Source organism: Crinia signifera, chromosome 3, assembly GCF_055691185.1.
Source record: "Crinia signifera chromosome 3, ASM5569118v1, whole genome shotgun sequence".
Taxonomy (NCBI): domain Eukaryota; kingdom Metazoa; phylum Chordata; class Amphibia; order Anura; family Myobatrachidae; genus Crinia; species Crinia signifera.
The window spans coordinates 30,707,994-30,725,937 of NC_139219.1; the positions used below are offsets into that span (position 1 = coordinate 30,707,994).

General features: G+C 47.3%; 1 protein-coding gene across 1 annotated transcript in view; it reads left to right on the forward strand.

Moving 5' to 3' along the window:
* LOC146063311 (calpain-8-like) overlaps positions 1-17,944 on the forward strand; it is a 142,944-nt gene that overhangs the window by 85,639 nt on the left and 39,361 nt on the right. Inside the window, exons 8-12 of the mRNA XM_083175579.1 lie at positions 3,781-3,855; positions 4,053-4,201; positions 9,123-9,298; positions 10,647-10,658; positions 15,515-15,717. Coding sequence (XP_083031705.1) covers positions 3,781-3,855; positions 4,053-4,201; positions 9,123-9,298; positions 10,647-10,658; positions 15,515-15,717 — 615 coding nt within the window. The remainder of the gene's footprint in view (positions 1-3,780; positions 3,856-4,052; positions 4,202-9,122; positions 9,299-10,646; positions 10,659-15,514; positions 15,718-17,944) is intronic.

Genomic DNA, 17,944 nt, shown 5'->3' on the forward strand with positions numbered 1-17,944 from the left:
TCATGGCATCCACCCACGACCCCTCCTCCCGTGATTCGTGGACACCCCTCACCTCCTCACCTACTCCCTCCCCCCCACCCCCGCGCGCGATTCACGGCAACCCCAGGATTAAATGGCACATGCAAAACACTGGCACGGCTATGGTCGACAATGAAAAAGGTTGACATGAGTTTTTGATGATTTATTTATCTTTTTTTTTATGTTTTCATATTCATTCTCATGTGTCGATATGGACACCGATGAAGTGCCACACTTATGTCAACATTTACATGTGTTGAACTTTCTGTGTTGATTTTTTCTTGTGGCGATTCGCGGCACCCCCCGCGACCCCCCTCCCGCGATTTGCAGCACACCCCCCGCAATTCGCGGCACCCCCGGTGACTCCCGCGATTCGCGGCCCCACCCCGTGACACCCCCCATCCTCCTGCGATTGCGGCACCCCGCGACCCCCCCTCCCATGATTTGCGCCAACCCCCCGGGCCCCCCCTCCCGCAGTTCACGGTGCCCCCCACGACCCCCCTACCGCGATTCCCCACCCCTGACCCCCCTCCTGTCATTGCGGCAACCCCCCGCCCCCGCGACCCACCCTCCCGCGATTCACTGCAACCCCCGCGCCCCCCCCTCCCACAATTCGCGGTACCCCCCGCGCGACCCCCCCCTCCCGCAATTCACGGCATCCACCCACGGCAGCACCCCTAAGCCCCTCTTTAGTCCCCCGTATACTCACACACCCCTTAAACTACCCAGCTTCCTGCTCTCCTGAACCGTAACTTCCACCACTGGGGAGTCACTGACGCTGTTTTGCCCACATGCCCCTATCATGCCTCATAGCCCAGCCTCCTGCTCTCATGCACCCGAATTCCCACCCAGTAGGAGGAGACACTGACTAAGGGCCACCATCCTGTACTCCTGTACTGCCACGCTGGACCCTCACCCACTGCAGAAGCTGCACAGTATATCCCACCCTCCTCTTTAGTCCCCCTTATGCCCACACACCCCTATCACTACCCAGCCTCCTGTTTTCCTGTGTCGTGACCTCCGCCAGTGGGGAGCTGCTGACTCAGAAACACCCTACTATACTATTGCACACACACACCTAAACAACATGCACACACAGCCCCCCCCCCCCACACCCCAAATGTCACTGTACCCTCCACACTATCAATGTACATCTTACTCTGTAACCGCTTTTTAATTAAACAAAACAATACACACCCCCTTCCACATCATATGCTCTCTAACACATTTCACCTATAACTCAAGTTGCAATACAGGCCATCTTTCATACAATTCTAACCATCTTTCTCATATGCAAATGTTCACAAATTAAGGGGGCGCAGCCCCTTACGACGGTGTGAAGAGCGCCCGTAGGGCGCGATGAATCACCTAGTATATATATATATATATATATATATATATATATATATATATATACATATTCCAGATTTCTCCCAAAGAGAAGTAGGCACTCTCCGTCATAATCATAAAGATATGCGTTTTAAAATTCAATTCATCATTTATTTCATCAGATTCATAATAGATTGTGTTCATTATAGCCCCGACGTTTCGGTCCATCAGTATCGGACCTTTATCAAGGAGCCTGCAATATAAGGGGCAAACATGCAAACATATAGTGAGTGCATAATCCCCCTTACATACATAATACACAATAAGATATATACAAAGGAAATCACTTACATAGGTCAAATGAACTCATAGGAAAATACAGCATGGCAGCATGGAAATGGTGGAGATACCTCCTTGGACAGGAGGACAGCATAGACATACCTGCCCGGGCCCGGCTTATATACCCTGTGTTTATGCACTAATAGGTCACGTGGCACGGGAATTCTCCCGCCACGAGCGTCTGTGTGGAGCTTCCGGTATACAAACCCGGAAGTTCCGGTGATCGTGAACCGCATCTGATGCGCACATCAGCCCCGGACTTCCTGTTGTAGAGACAGGAAGTTCGTGCCTCAGTGAGCCGCATCTGACATGCATGGGAACCCAGAGGTGGGTCTCAGCGTGTTTCAATGTCTGGAGATGCCTATCTACGTGGACAGGAAGTCCGTGCCACGGTGAACCGCATCTGACACGCATGAGAACCCGGAAGTGGGTCTCTGCGTGTTACAATGTCTAGAAACACAAATCTGGATAAAGGGTCAAAGATGTAATAATTATTATATCACTCTCGTATCCTATTGGATCCATAGGAAATATTTTATCAAATCTTGTCATAAATATTGTAAAGAGCTAATGTCTAATTATATACATACATATTTTATAGGGAACTCAAATGGATAGTAGGTGAAACTAGTGAAAGACTCTCTAGAACAATTTTAAGACTGGTTAAAGAGATGGATGAAAGGGAAATATCGATCAAAAATATGTGGAAAAAAGGGGATTTATTATATATAAGGTCATATATTCTAAATTATCTGAACAAGAAATTTTATTCCTGTTTTATTTTCAAAAAAGGGGGGGGGGAATCGTGTTATTGAACTTTTTAATTTTCATGTTATTTTTATTTTTATTATTATAAATTTTTATTTATTTTATATTTATTTTTTTTTAAAATATTTTTTTTTTATTTTTTTTTTATTTTATATATTTTCTATTTAGTTATTAATTGGGGGCAAGGATCTTTAGACCTCACAAGGAGTACTCTAGTTAGTTACATATATTGGGGATAATTGTAGATGCTATTAGTTAAGGAGAGGATTATGGGTGGAGGGTTCTAGGAAACGGGGACTTATAGTTTCATTGTAAGAAGGAATGTGAAGAACAGAATGGGAGTGGTTCAATTAAGGCCAGTACTATGAAAAAACTCTCCCGGAACCCCGGCTTCCCTGTTTATTTATTTTTTTTTTTATATATGTGATTAATTATTACATATTTGACCCTTTATCCAGATTTGTGTTTCTAGACATTGTAACATGCAGAGACCCACTTCCGGGTTCTCATGCGTGTCAGATGCGGTTCACCGTGGCACGGACTTCCTGTCCACGTAGATAGGCATCTCCAGACATTGAAACACGCTGAGACCCACCTCTGGGTTCCCATGCGTGTCAGATGCGGCTCACTGAGGCACGAACTTCCTGTCTCTACAACAGGAATTCCGGGGCTGACGTGCGCGTCAGATGCGGTTCACGATCACCGAAACTTCCGGCTTTGTATACCGGAAGCTCCACACAGACGCTCGTGGCGGGAGAATTCCCGTGCCACGTGACCTATTAGTGCATAAACACAGGGTATATAAGCCAGGCCCGGGCAGGTATGTCTATGCTGTCCTCCTGTCCAAGGAGGTATCTCCACCATTTCCATGCTGCCATGCTGTATTTTCCTATGAGTTCATTTGACCCATGTAAGTGATTTCCTTTGTATATATCTTATTGTGTATTATGTATGTAAGGGGGATTATGCACTCACTACAGTATATGTTTGCATGTTTGCCCCTTATATTGCAGGCTCCTTGATAAAGGTCCGATACTGATGGACCGAAACGTCGGGGCTATAATGAACACAATCTATTTATGAATCTGATGAAATAAATGATGAATTGAATTTTAAAACGCATATCTTTATGATTATGACGGAGAGTGCCTACTTCTCTTTGGAGAAATCTGGACTACAATTTGGTGTTCATTCCTGAGGGCATGAACCCCATGTAAGCACCCCACCATTTGTCTCCACACACCAGTGAGAGTGCGGTCCTCCACAATATATATATATATATATATGTACAATAGATTTAGTACCCTTTTCGTCCTCTTCTTACAGTGCCCCAGAATGGGGGGAGGTTGACCAAAAGGTGAAAGCTGAGCTTAACCTCAAGTGCGATGACGGTGAATCTTGGTGAGTAAAACAGTTAGGATCTGTACACACTTTAAAAATATCAGCCCGATTTGTTATTTACGTGCCCGCGGGCAGTGGTGCCCAGAGTGGGTGAAGGCCCAGTAACAATGATGGGAATAATGTATAGATCTAACGAGACAACCAGCACCTTGAGGTCCAGGGATTGCTCCGTAATTTTCCCTCTTTGCTCTCGGCAGGATGCCGTTTTCATCTTTCCTAGATGAGTTTCTTCGATTGGACATCTGTAACCTCAACCTGTGCCATGATAAGAATCACCGATGGAACACAGCACAATTTAAGGGGAACTGGACTGCTGGCTGCACTGCAGGAGGACGCCCGGACTACTGTAAGACAGACATGTTCTAGCATCATTATCATTATTAAACCCATAAAAGGTTTTTTTCACCTAGATTCGTAACTTTCTCTTGTGACAGGCAAGGGCACATCCAGGGTGGGATCATTCAGGGTGATTGCCCCACTAGCATTGTGTGGCTGTGATCACTGCTGTTTGTATTCCCTGTATGGCAGCAAGATCTTACATTGATTATGCTGTCTGCTACAGTCTAGATTTAGGGGCCCATTTATCAAGTAACATTTGCGGCTAAATCCCCCAAAACACCCGTTTTCGGGGTTTAACCGCAAATATTATGTATCACCGAAATGTATTAAAGGGGACCGCACCAGGAATCTCCGATCCCTGCTGCGATCCCCCCCTGCACCGCCGCCGGCCGCATCGCCCATAGGTTTCTATGGGGGATGCGAAGCTGCCCGATGTATAAACATCGGGCAGCCCGGCATCGCTCCCCTGGGCTATCGCCATTCTGATATGGCGATAGCCCATTGTAGCCTATGGCTGAGCGGGGCAGTGCGGTCAGAGAGGTCGGCGGGGGTCAGCGCATAACCGCGCATGCACAGACCCCCCGGCTTCCGGGTCAGGGCTTCGCAGGGACAGGCTCCTTTCGGAGCCCTGTCCCTGCGTCCCTATATTGATACATCTCGGCGGTATCAGATGATACCGCAATGCGATGCCCGGCGATGTCATCACGCCGGCATCGCAATATAATGATAAATGCGCCCCTTATTGAGTGTAGAGCTGTTGATGAACCTTGGTGCTATAAGACCCCCCACCACGACCAGCGGATGATGTGTATCTCACTGTAGGATGACTGTAATCAGACAAGGAATAAAGGGATAGATTTATTAAGCTTGGTGAAGTGATAAAGTGTCTGGTTTTTATCACCGGGCAATCAGTTCCTACCTGTCATTTTTCAAACCAAGCCTGTAACCGAACAGGTAGGAGCTGATTGGCCGGTGATAGAAACCAGACACTTTATCACTTTACGAGCTTAATAAATCTGCCCCAAAATGCTAATACAGACACAGGGGGCTGACTATTTTATACTACTTTTCCTGCTTACAGACAGTAGTCTGCATCATTTGTTAAAGTTTTTTGGTAGTCTGCGCACTGTCCTCTCTTGTGCGGTGCTAGCTGCTTCACTGCCCGGTTGACCGTACCGGGTCGGTTAATGACTTGCGAAAAAAGGGGGGGGGGGTTTAGTGTAGCGCTTCGCTCCTTGGGTGTGGGGTGTGTGGCTGACCCAGGCTTCTTGCAGTAGCAGCTCCTCTGGTCTGGTCTGGCAGCAGACCAGACCAGAGGAGCTGCTACTGCAAGAAGCCTGGGTCAGCCACACACCCCACACCCAAGGAGCGGAGCGCTACACTAAACCCCCCCCCCCTTTTTTCGCCAGTCTGCATCATTTATTTATGTACATAAACTTGTTAAGGTCCATACACACTGTGCGAATATGCCCAGCGTGTATGGACAGCGATGATAGCGTTCATCGTGTGTATGCACTATACACACTGAGAGGCTTTCCCCCTGCCCGGCGCCAACAGAGGGGGGAGGACGGCGTTGCCTAGCGGAGCGCTATGCAAAGCCGTCCTGAAAGCTGCTCATCTGCTGGTATAACCCCTTGGATGTTGCCGGAGCGCGCAGCAGCGCTCGTCGCCGGGCCATACACACTGGGCGGCTTTGAGCTAAAAGCCGCTCAAACCTGCTGTTTTGAGCGACTTTCAGCTCACAGTCGCCCAGTGTGTATGGGCCTTTAAAGTTGTTCTGTGAGTATAATCATACAGTACAGTATGTCACAGAAAAAGACCATCAAGGGAAGGCAAACAAAGATATGGCAGTGCACTATAGATCAAAGTTTTAGAAGCCCCACTACCTTAACACCGATCCTATATTTGTGCCGTAGTCAGACGTGGATACTCAACAGCGTGAGAAGAGACAAATAGATAATTAATTATGTAGAATGTGCTGGAATAATTACATTTCATTTTATTTAAAAAAGGAACGACTGGTTAGCACTTCCACCGCACCTTGGGCGGGATGCACTAATATCCGCCCCCCCCCCCCCCCGCCGGCTATCGCAGTGATACTAATCACACATGCTCTAACAATAAGAGCTGCCCTCTGCGCCCAGAAGACTTGCAGGGAGGAGGTCACTGGTCCGGGCAGCACAGCAGGAGGCTGCCCGGATACAGTTGAGGGGGGTGGTGGGGGTCCGTGCAGAGCGGCAGCAGCGGATGTGTTATGAAGCCCATAGGCTTCTATGGGGAAGCGCCAGCTTTTGCCAGCGGTACCCCCCTCAGCCACAACCCGGCATGCAGGTTTTCCTGCATACCAAAATGCGGTAAAAACCCAGAAAACAGGGGAGGGGTCCTGGTACCAGCTTGCGCGTTTCTCCGCCTCTATCAGCGGCTTCCTCAGGGAGTGAGATTGGCAGAGAAACGCGTAATATTGGTACCAGGACTCTTATCTTGTCATTTCAAGCTCAAAGGACATTCTCCAGATAAAGGGGTTATTCTGAGAGTTAGATTTGGGTGTTTTATTGTTTCTGTGCAGGGTAAATACTGGCTGCTTTATTTTTACACTGCAGTATAGATATCAGTTTCAAGTACAAACCCCACCCAAATCTAACACTCTCTGCACATGTTACATCAGCCCCACCTGCAGTGCATATGGTTTTGTCCATTAGAGAGTGATTGTGCCTTTCCGAGTGAATCAGAATAACCCCCAAAGTGCGGTAAAAGTGCTAACCAGCCGGGAGACGCCCCACAAGTGCGCCGATACAGGTGGCCATATACAAGGAGCTGCATGCATGCAGACCGCTTTAAAGAGAAACATTTCCAACTATTATACTAACAAAGCGATTATATAATGCCACTACTGTGTATTAATTGTATTTATTGAAAGTCTAAATGATTAATTAGCTGGCTATCACTTTTATTCATGTTTATCAAGTGTGTAGTAGAATATTAATAATTTTGGTTTCTTAATTTTTTGAAAAATAAAAATAAATAAAAATAATAATAATAATAGTCAATAATCCAAAGGCAGTCTACCCTATTATTTATCCATTAAAGCAGGCATGTCCACACTTCGGCCCTCCAGCTGTTGCGAAACTGCACATCCCAGCATGCATTGTCATTTTTCACAACAGCTGGAGGGCCATAGTTTGGACATGCCTGCATTAAGGGAGAGCCAGCATCATTATGTATGTAGAGAAACATGGTGCCAGCATCGCTTCTCCCACAACCAGACTGCACAGACTCACTCGCATACCTCCCAACTGTCATGCTTAACGTGGGAATGTCCCGGTTTTTAGGGATGTTGCCGAGTCCCATCCGGGGCCGACATTGACCCACGGTGGGGGTGGGCAGTTGGGAGTCGTCCCCCCCCCCCCACACAACCTGAAGAGAATAGATGCATCTATTCAGTGACGCAGAGAAGCAAAAAACAGGGGAGCGGCCTTAGGACCGCATCGTCCTGCTTCGCTGCGCATGTGTCACCAACTAGCAGGACCAGAATTTGGGAGGTACTGTATGCACTTGGACAGTCAGCATTCCCCATGACTGCGTAGGTGATGCATATGTGTACACTAGTTGTTGAGGACACTGTAATGACTCCGGTGGGCTTCTTCATTCATTTCTAGACAGCAGAATCACTGCAATTGGGTAGACCTTTCTGTACATATATGAATGAGGCCTACAGTATATACGTAAAGCAAAACCTTGTTTCTCCATTCTAGAATGCATGAATTTACCAGCTCATATTCAGCAAGCAAATAATAATCTGAACCAACCTATATCTTGAAATATTGATTTGTGTAATACATATTGCAGTGGCCTGCTGCAGGGTCTACAGGAGTTGAGACTGGAAAGGGGAGGAGACAGGATTAATTGTCCCCCCCTACCGCCCCGCCCCCCTCCCCCCCAAAAGAAAAATGTCCTTACTAATCATCTTCACAGTGCAGGGAAGGGGGAGGGCCGGGCGCTGCCGAGTGACTAGGGAAGCGCTTGAAACCCCCCCCCCCCCGACAAAAATAGGGGTTGCAGGACTAGACCATCCCCCGTTAACTGAGGCCCACCCACTTTCCAATTAGCCCTGCCCCTTTTTCTGGACAGCCATGCAGCAGGTCCCGATTTGAAGTTTGGTGATGTTGGGAGGTATGCTTAAGACAGGGGAGATCGGGGGAAGACATGTTGTATATTAGATTGTCCTGTACATACCTCCAAACACGATCCAGTCCAGGAGGAACACAAGGCTCTCTATCTGGAGACCCCTCTTAATATATGATTGGCGTCACCTGTGTTGAACTTTGTATTTGGTAATAAAGGTATTTCAACAATTATAGATTAAGAGGGAAGTCCAGGTGGAGAGGATTCTGTCCCTCCTGGAGTGGGTCATGTTGTTTCCATTGTAGTCCAGACCACTCAAACAGCAACTTGTGTGGTCAGCCTTACACAATACCTGGGACCAAAGGGGTTGTGAGACCAAGTGTTGAACAGGTGGACCCTATTAATGGGAACACAGACATCTGACTAGTCTACTCCATGGGACTGATTCAGTCCTATTCGCTAGGCTGCATCGACCCATCTGAGTTTCCAGGGGGGTGGGATGCACATAAAATACTAAGCACCAGACCCCTATCTGCCCCCTTCCCTCCCTTGCCCGTGAAATGCCTTGGCGGGTCTCACACATTCTCAAAGGGGGGTCTGCACTTGTGCAAATTCTCGCATGCGCAAACCCACTCGGAGACGTTGCTGAATTCGTGGCCCTATATTTATAATACACATTTTGATTTATACATCTATAAGCAATACTCGGTCATTGTAACTATAGCATTAATCCCTGCTTGTAATTGTCTCTAACATACAGTACAACATTTTCTTCTCTCCTATTAATACTCGTCTTTCACAAATAGCAACATATTGGTCCAACCCGCAGTTCAGGGTCACCCTGGAGGATGCTAAAGGTGACCAGAAAGGAAACGCAGATACACAGTGCTGTGCAGTTCTCGTGAGCCTGATGCAGAAGGGGCGCAGGAGTAAGAAACCGCAAGGAGAGTCTTTATTTTGCATCGGTTATTATATATATAAGGTTAGTATCAGATTGTGTGAGTCTGGTCTGTCAGGGACATAGTATGTAGGGTTGCCACCTTATGCATAATCGATTCCTGGAGATCCGACTGCCCCCCTCCCCAAAAAGAGAGTGGGCGTAGCCTAATTACATAAGAGGGCGGAACTATGATCGCGACCTCACAAAAATGGCCATTACACCTAATGCCGTACACCATAATGCCCATTACACATAATGCCATCCAGCATAATGCCCGTTACACATTCCACCCAACGTAATGCCCATTACAATTTATACCACACAACGTAATGCCTACTACACACCGTAATGCCATTACATATTATGCCACATAAGTGACGCTAACCTACATGCTTGTTGCAAGGGGTTACATGCTTCTTGTCAGGGGTTTCATTCTCATTGCCATGGGGGACTACATGCTTGTTGCCAGGGGCAGCAATACCCCAGTGTGCGGCTATAGGGGGAGCTGGGGGAGAACAAGAGCAGCAGGTACTAACAATGACCAGCTCCCCAGTGTGGGGGTATAAGGGGGGGCTGGGGAAGCAAGTACAGGCAGAGGCGTAGCGAGGGCGGAGCCGGTGGAGCACACGCTCCGGGCGCTGGAAGATTGCACGGCACCGGAGCTGTGCTGGCACCGCCAGATCGCCCGCCCCGCCAGCTCCCCCGCCAGCCAGCTCCCCCGCTCTGTCTGGGAGAGAGACGTGCTGCTATGTAAAATTCACGGCTCCCGCTGGACCGCTAGCCAATGGGCGCTTGCGGTCCAGCAGCCAATCAACTGGTGGCTGCTGGACCGCGAGCGCCCATTGGCTAGCGGTCCAGCGGGAGATATGAATTTTACATAGCCACATGTCTCTCTCCCAGACACAGCGGAGAGCCGTGAGTGGGCGGTGCACACTGGCAGGGGGGAGGGGAGGGGTGCACACATCATGCTGCATCGACTGTCAGCACAGGCAGGGGGGGGGGTTGCACACTGGCAGGGGGGAGGGGTGAGGTGAGCGGCTAACCGGCAGCTGGCTGTCTAAGTATGGTGTGCTGGCCTCTGCACATTACATCCATCCAACCAGGTCTGGATTACCCCGTGCGGGATGCAAAACCGTGCTCCTTATGATGAATAGACCCCTAATAAATATATCCCCTAAGAAAGACAGGGACGGAACGCAATTTCCCCAAATTACTGTCTGCATCAAAACTAGATTAGTGTTCAATAAAAAAAGAAGCTCATTGCTCTAAAATGATTCAGGGTTGGATGTACCCCCTGTACCCCAACACGTACTGCCTAAGATGTGTCATATTTTATTTTGAGGCTGATCTATAAGAATAATATTTACAGTCCCTTTGTTCTATTTTGCAGGTCCCCGATGAGGTATGACGTCACTGCTGTCCCCTACACTCCGGAAGATACAGGGCTTTCTATGTCTCTTATTCCTTCTATTACTGCATGGGGCTTATTCAGAGTTGTACATAGCGCTGATGATATTGCAACTGAGCGATTATCGGCAGGCTGGACATGTGGAAGGGACCGTTTGGGGTAGTACCAGGGAAAAAGGGCATGTCTGGTTTTGGGGGTGTGCGTATCTAAGGTCAGCAGTGATCATAATGCCGGCATTGCAACTTCCGCATCCAGTCTGATTAGCCATAGGGCTACTTTTACAGTCCATGTTCCTCATCCTTGGCAGTGCCAGATTAAGCCTTCGGGGGGCCCGGGGCACTTTAGACAGGGGGGTCCCCTTGCACTTGTCATTACTGGCCGAAAACTGCATGGGAGAATATTACACTGGCAAAACACAGAGTAAAGGCAGTATAAACTTGGTCAATGGATAACTGCAGGGGATATATATATATATATATTTATTAACAGTTTCTTATATAGCGCAGCATATTCCGTTGCGCTTTACAAAGGAGACAGTGATACAACAAACAGGGTATTTACAGACAGTCAAAATGTAGGAGGGCCCTGCTCACAAGCTTACAATCTATATACACATAAACATACATACCACATAAAAAGCCTGTGTTTGTCCCGCTGCACCTTACTCTGTAGGAGACCACACAATCCCAGTGCTGCCTCTGATTAAAAACCATCCCATGACTAGGCTGCTGCTGCTGCTGTTCTCCATGGGCCTGAGAAGCATGTAATGAGCTCCACCAATCAGAGCTCAGCACAAAATTCTTACTCCCAGTAATGCACTGCACACTTGTACAATCAGTGTGACTTGGCACCCCATGCTCAGCGCCATTAATCATTGTCACATTGGCAGATAGCTCAAGCTGCAGCACTACCCCACTCCCATGCACAAAATCTTTAGCTAAAAAAAATACATATATTTTTTTTAAATACATGCTAGCTAGAGGGGGGCCCTAGCTAGAGGGGGGCCCAGGGGTACTGACCCCTTGTGCCCCCATTACAATCCGGCTCTGGTCCTTGGGCATAGGCTGCAATTGTGTATGCAGTTGCGATGGCTCCGGTGGGGCGTTTTTATTTCAGGGCTGCATCTTCACTTGCTAACTTTAGCAGTTCCGTAGCCTAGAAAACCGCAATTGCATTAGCATGCAACTCTGAATTAGACCCAGTATATGCCCAGACGGAGCGTGATTGTTATATACTACACTTCATGACTTAGTGGGTGATTCTGGTTAACTTGCAAAGCACATTTGGTTTGCTAATGGACAAAACCATGTGCACTGCAGGTGGGGCAGATGTTACATGTGCAGAGATAATTCGATTTGGGTAGGGGGGGGTGTTCAAACTGATATCTATATTGCAGTGTAATAATAAGGCAGCCAGTATTTACACTGCACAGAAACAAAATAACTCACCCGAATGTAATTCTCTCTCTGCACATGTTACATCTGCCCCAGCTGCAGTGCAGCATGGCTTTGTCCATTAGCAAACCAAATGTGGTTTGCGAGTGAACCAGAATCAGGTCCTAGGTTCGTATGATGTAGGGGCGGGGTTACTCACACCATATTTTGACATTAGTCCCAAATAATCGTGGTCCATCTGTGTATGTGTATTTAAATAATTCCTATTTGACCCTTCAGATGTTCATTTACATTTATGGGGTAAATGTTGTAATATTTCCGATGTCGGACCCAGATTTCAATGGATATTTTACCAGTGACTGGTACACACAATATGAATGTAGAGTTATTGTTGTAGAGGGTGGAGGGGGGGGGGGGGGGGGGGGCGGGGGGCGGACAGTATTTCATATTCAAATAGGGGAGCCACCAACAACCACTAACTGTCAAACTGACTCACTGGCAGTGGGTGTGGCTCCCCTATTTGAATTTTGAACTGTGCTACAGTCCACCCCCCACCCTGGAGCCTCCATTGGTGATCTTCCACCGAATTCCAACCACAGGACATCATCGTATTAATGATGGATTTTATGTGTTAGTAAGATTAGCCCTGAAGTTATTTCCATTTTGCCTCGCTCACCTCCAATATTCTGAGCATTATGTGAATAGTTGGCCACACAGGTGTTCAGTAGGGATGGCCATCGACCATCAATGCTTTATAAACATAAATTTTTTTAGGATACAATAATTTTGCCATTTTTACGTTTTGTCAAGGTTCAGGGACATGAAGCATAGCTCCACCCATGACACCTGTAAAGCCACACCCCCATGTTCTGATTGGCCCATGGGCCAGTCAGTCAAAGAAAAATGATTGCCATCAATCTGTAAAACCATCGATGGTTATGCATCCCATAGCAGGCAAACAATTAATGACCGTTTGCACTCTCACCATCAATGGGAATAGCACCAATGGCCATCCCTAGTGCATACTGTTGGGCCTGCCGCCGTCTCTGTTATCGTAATCATCATGTGGCCATAATTTGATTTCATCATTGTCAATAATTACAGCATTGGGACTAATACATCAGTGGGATGGGGGCAATACGATACAAGAGGGCTTGGGCCCAACACTTTGCCCAACCCTGGGTAACCCTACACATTTGGCCACACTTTCAAGCTCACCAGTTTCTTTGGAGGTTCCCTTGGCAATGAAAAATCGGGGATACAGAGGAGGGGCCACAAAAATTTAGATAGGAACAATGGAAAATTGAGCTTATATAATACAGAATACAGTAGATGCATAGGCGAATCTAGAAATATGCTAATGGGTGTCCCAGACCACATATAATGGATTTGCGCAAAAAAAGGGTGTGGCCTAATTTGAAGGGCGTGGCTTAACAGGGTCAAATCCCTCCAATATATTTGATCTCTCTCCGCCTTTCATCGTGTTTGCTTAGCATTAGAAATAGCAGGCACCTGCATCTTTGTCACACACCCCCTGGGCCAGTCAGTCAAAGAAAAATGATTGCCATCAATCTGTAAAACCATCGACGGTTATGCATCCCATAGCAGGCAAACAATTAATGACCGTTTGCACTCTCACCATCAATGGGAATAGCACCAATGGCCATCCCTAGTGCATACTGTTGGGCCTGCCGCCGTCTCTGTTATCGTAATCATCATGTGGCCATAATTTGATTTCATCATTGTCAATAATTACAGCATTGGGACTAATACATCAGTGGGATGGGGGCAATACGATACAAGAGGGCTTGGGCCCAACACTTTGCCCAACCCTGGGTAACCCTACACATTTGGCCACACTTTCAAGCTCACCAGTTTCTTTGGAGGTTCCCTTGGCAATGAAAAATCGGGGATACAGAGGAGGGGCCACAGACCACATATAATGGATTTGCGCAAAAAAAGGGTGTGGCCTAATTTGAAGGGCGTGGCTTAACAGGGTCAAATCCCTCCAATATATTTTATCTCTCTCCGCCTTTCATCGTGTTTGCTTAGCATTAGAAATAGCAGGCACCTGCATCTTTGTCACACACCCCATGGGCCAGTCAGTCAAAGAAAAATGATTGCCATCAATCTGTAAAACCATCGACGGTTATGCATCCCATAGCAGGCAAACAATTAATGACCGTTTGCACTCTCACCATCAATGGGAATAGCACCAATGGCCATCCCTAGTGCATACTGTTGGGCCTGCCGCCGTCTCTGTTATCGTAATCATCATGTGGCCATAATTTGATTTCATCATTGTCAATAATTACAGCATTGGGACTAATACATCAGTGGGATGGGGGCAATACGATACAAGATGGGGGCAATACGATACAAGAGGGCTTGGGCCCAACACTTTGCCCAACCCTGGGTAACCCTACACATTTGGCCACACTTTGAAGCTCACCAGTTTCTTTGGAGGTTCCCTTGGCAATGAAAAATCGGGGATTCAGACGAGGGGCCACAAAAATTTAGATAGGAACAATGGAAAATTGAGCTTATATAATACAGAATACAGTAGATGCATAGGCGAATCTAGAAATATGCTAATGGGTGTCCCAGACCACATATAATGGATTTGCACAAAAGGGGTGTGGCCTAATTTGAGGGCGTGGCTTAACAGGGGCAAATCCCTCTCACATATTTTATCTCTTTCCGCCTTTCATCGGGTTTGCTTAGCATTAGAAATAGCAGGCACCTGCATCTTTGTCACACACCCCCTCCCTCCCAACACTACCTCAACCCGTCCACCCATCCCCATTCCTCCCCATTCCCCATTCCTCCCCACCCCAGCCCCCATGAGTGCACAATTCACCCTGTGGGAGCATACAGTATCAGTAAAAAAAAAAAAAACAGGGCCAGGAGGGGGGGAACGATTACCACTTTTTTATTTTCTTATTTTAAGACCAGGGCACTGGGCACGAGCAGGGCAAGGCAATGCGAAAATTACACTGACACACAAGTGAGTGACTTACCGGCGCCCACAGGAGTCAGGAGTCAGACTGGACTGTCAGTATGTCAATCTCCGCCGCCGCCACGTGACTGTGACCCAGACCCTGCAGTGCTGGCTGCTGCACACACACGCTAGCCACAGCAGCAGCACGTGGAGGAGGACAAACAGTTGCTGGAGGGAGTCGCCTGGTGCTCACACTCCACAAAGGACCATGGGAGGAGCTGCGTGCAGTCGGGTATGCGCGCAGCCCTTCCGTGGCCATCTTTTTGGTGTAAAAAACAGGCAGTGGCGGTGAAAATATATTTAAAGGTACAGAACGCCGGGCAGTCTAATGGGTGGTCCGGTGCACCCCCAGACCACCACTTAGATTCGCCTATTAGTAGATGCAATATAATATACAGTAGATAGTAAGCAAAAGGAAACTGTAACTAAACTCTGTATATCCATATCTGTGACAGACGGTCTCCGAGGTCTCCATGGGGAAGGACTTCTTCCAGAAAAATAAAGAGGTAGCGAAAGGGACATACAAATTCGACCGTGAGGTGTCAGACCGGTTCCAGCTTCCTGTTGGGAAATACCTGATTGTTGCATCAACCTACAAACCCAACGACGAAGCTGAATTTTACTTGCGAGTCTTAACAGAGAGCGATGTTTCAGCTCAGTAAGTGGAGGGTTATGGTATACTAGATCTACAGTGTCTGGGTCTACAATCATGGGGTCGACCAGTAATGGTCAACAGTCAAAAGGTCATCAGGGTCAAAAGGTCATCAGGGTCCAAAGGTCCACAGTGAAAAGGTCGCCAGGGTCTGTGCCTCTGTGCCTTGTTTTAATTGGATGGGGTGTATGTGTGAGAATATGTTTTATATATATATATATATATATATATATATATAGGTTGACAATGAAAAGGTCGACAGGGTCCAAAGGTTGACAGTCAAAACGTCGACAGGGCCAAAAGGTCAACAGCCAAAAGGTCAACATGGAAAATGTTTTTCATGCTTTTGGTGTACCGCGTCCCCTCGCATGGCTCGCTACGCTCAGCACACTATAATATTATCCCTCCACGCCGTAGTGGATGGTAGGGTATGAAATACCGCCTGTCCGCACATGTCGGCCGCCGTCCCTCTGCACTGAGGACATGTCCTCAGTGCCGAACAAGTGACTGACTGACTGCCTCCAGGCAGCACTCCTACTCACTGCAACAGCCAGGTATGGGTCACATATGTCCGAGGATGGAGGGGGGAAGAGAGGAGGAAGCAGGTCGGACACATGCTGCTTTAGAAAACTATGCAGTTGTTACTATAAGCAGTGTATGGATAGGTGCGGGGGCGGGGAGGGAGAGAGGGGGAGGTCGGGTGTCTGTGCCTCTGTGCCTTGTTGTAATTGGATGGGGTGTATGTGTGAGAATATGTTTTTATATATATATATATATATATATATATAGGTGTGGTACAGGGGTCCGACAGTCGGGATCCCGGACCAGGACAGCATGGAGAGCGCAACTAAGCCCCTTGCAGGTTCATTGCGCTCACCACACTGCGGGCACGGTGGCGCGCTACGTGGACCCCCACAAGCGAAAATAGCAGGTGGCTGTCGGGAACCCGGCTGTCGGTGTTTTGACAGTCGGGATCCCGACCGTCACCCCTATATATATATATATATATATATATATATATATATATATATATATATATATATATATATGCAGTATTAGAAAGCCAGCAACATCCATTTATCAGAAAGTATCAAAAAGTTTTTAATGGCATAGTAAAGTGCACTAAACAGACATATGAAGTCATAAAAATAGCAGGAGAGATGGTGTACTTAGCATAATGGCAAGTGAGAGTATTCCACCCATACGGTCCTGCCTACAATCCTGCCGACACCTGTTTCGGTCCTCAGAGATGCACCTTCATCATGGGCATGGATACCTAGTGTCCAGGTAGCCTCATATATACCTACAACAATTAGCACGATAAACCTACTCGCCTGTCCACGCCGATCTCCCGCCGGCGCCGTCATCAGGAACAGACACGCTGCTGGCGCACAATCACCATGGCAACGGTAATGCACTGAACAGACGCCGTGCTCAGGCGGAAGTGCGTGAGCCGGGAGGTTGTTATGGCAACCCGTGAAATATCCGGGTGTGCAGGACGGGCTGTAATAAGGAAAAAGCAGCGTAATCGCTATGTAATGAAATTTAAATAAACAGCCCAATCGCATGGAGACTAGAGTATGTAAACATTCGATACAATATAAGTGCTTTAAGTGGTAGGATATATGAAGCTACCTAGAACACTAAAGACAAACATAGAAACACACAAAATACATGGACGGACACACATAAATACATGAAAGGAGCAAAGTGAAAGAAGTGGCCGAGATGAAGAAAATATGTTAAAGAGATAAAAAGGGGGGGGGGGAGGGGAAGGGGGGGAGAGACAGGAAAACAGGAACGGAGAGTATCAAACGGTTATAGATATAAATCTAAGCTGCAATAATTAAACAACCTGAATACTGCTGGATACAACGATACTAAATAAAGCAGTGTAAAGATTGGTATTCATTAAGTTCGACTGGAGTAACACTTTTGAGACGATTAATCCATTGGCATTCACGCTGTAGTAATAACTTATTGCGGTCTCCACCTCGTCTCAGAGGAGGGACTTGATCAATGGGCATGAACCGGAAGTCTCGTATGGTATGTTTTACCATAGCAAAATGTTTAGCTACCGGCGGAGTGTTACAGTCAATGGTTATGTAGGCTTTTTTAATCGACAATCGGTGTGCGGCAATTCGTTCCTTCAGAAGACGTATGGTTTTGCCCACATATATCATATTGCATGAGCAAAGAATGACATAAATAACATAAGGACTGTCACAATTCA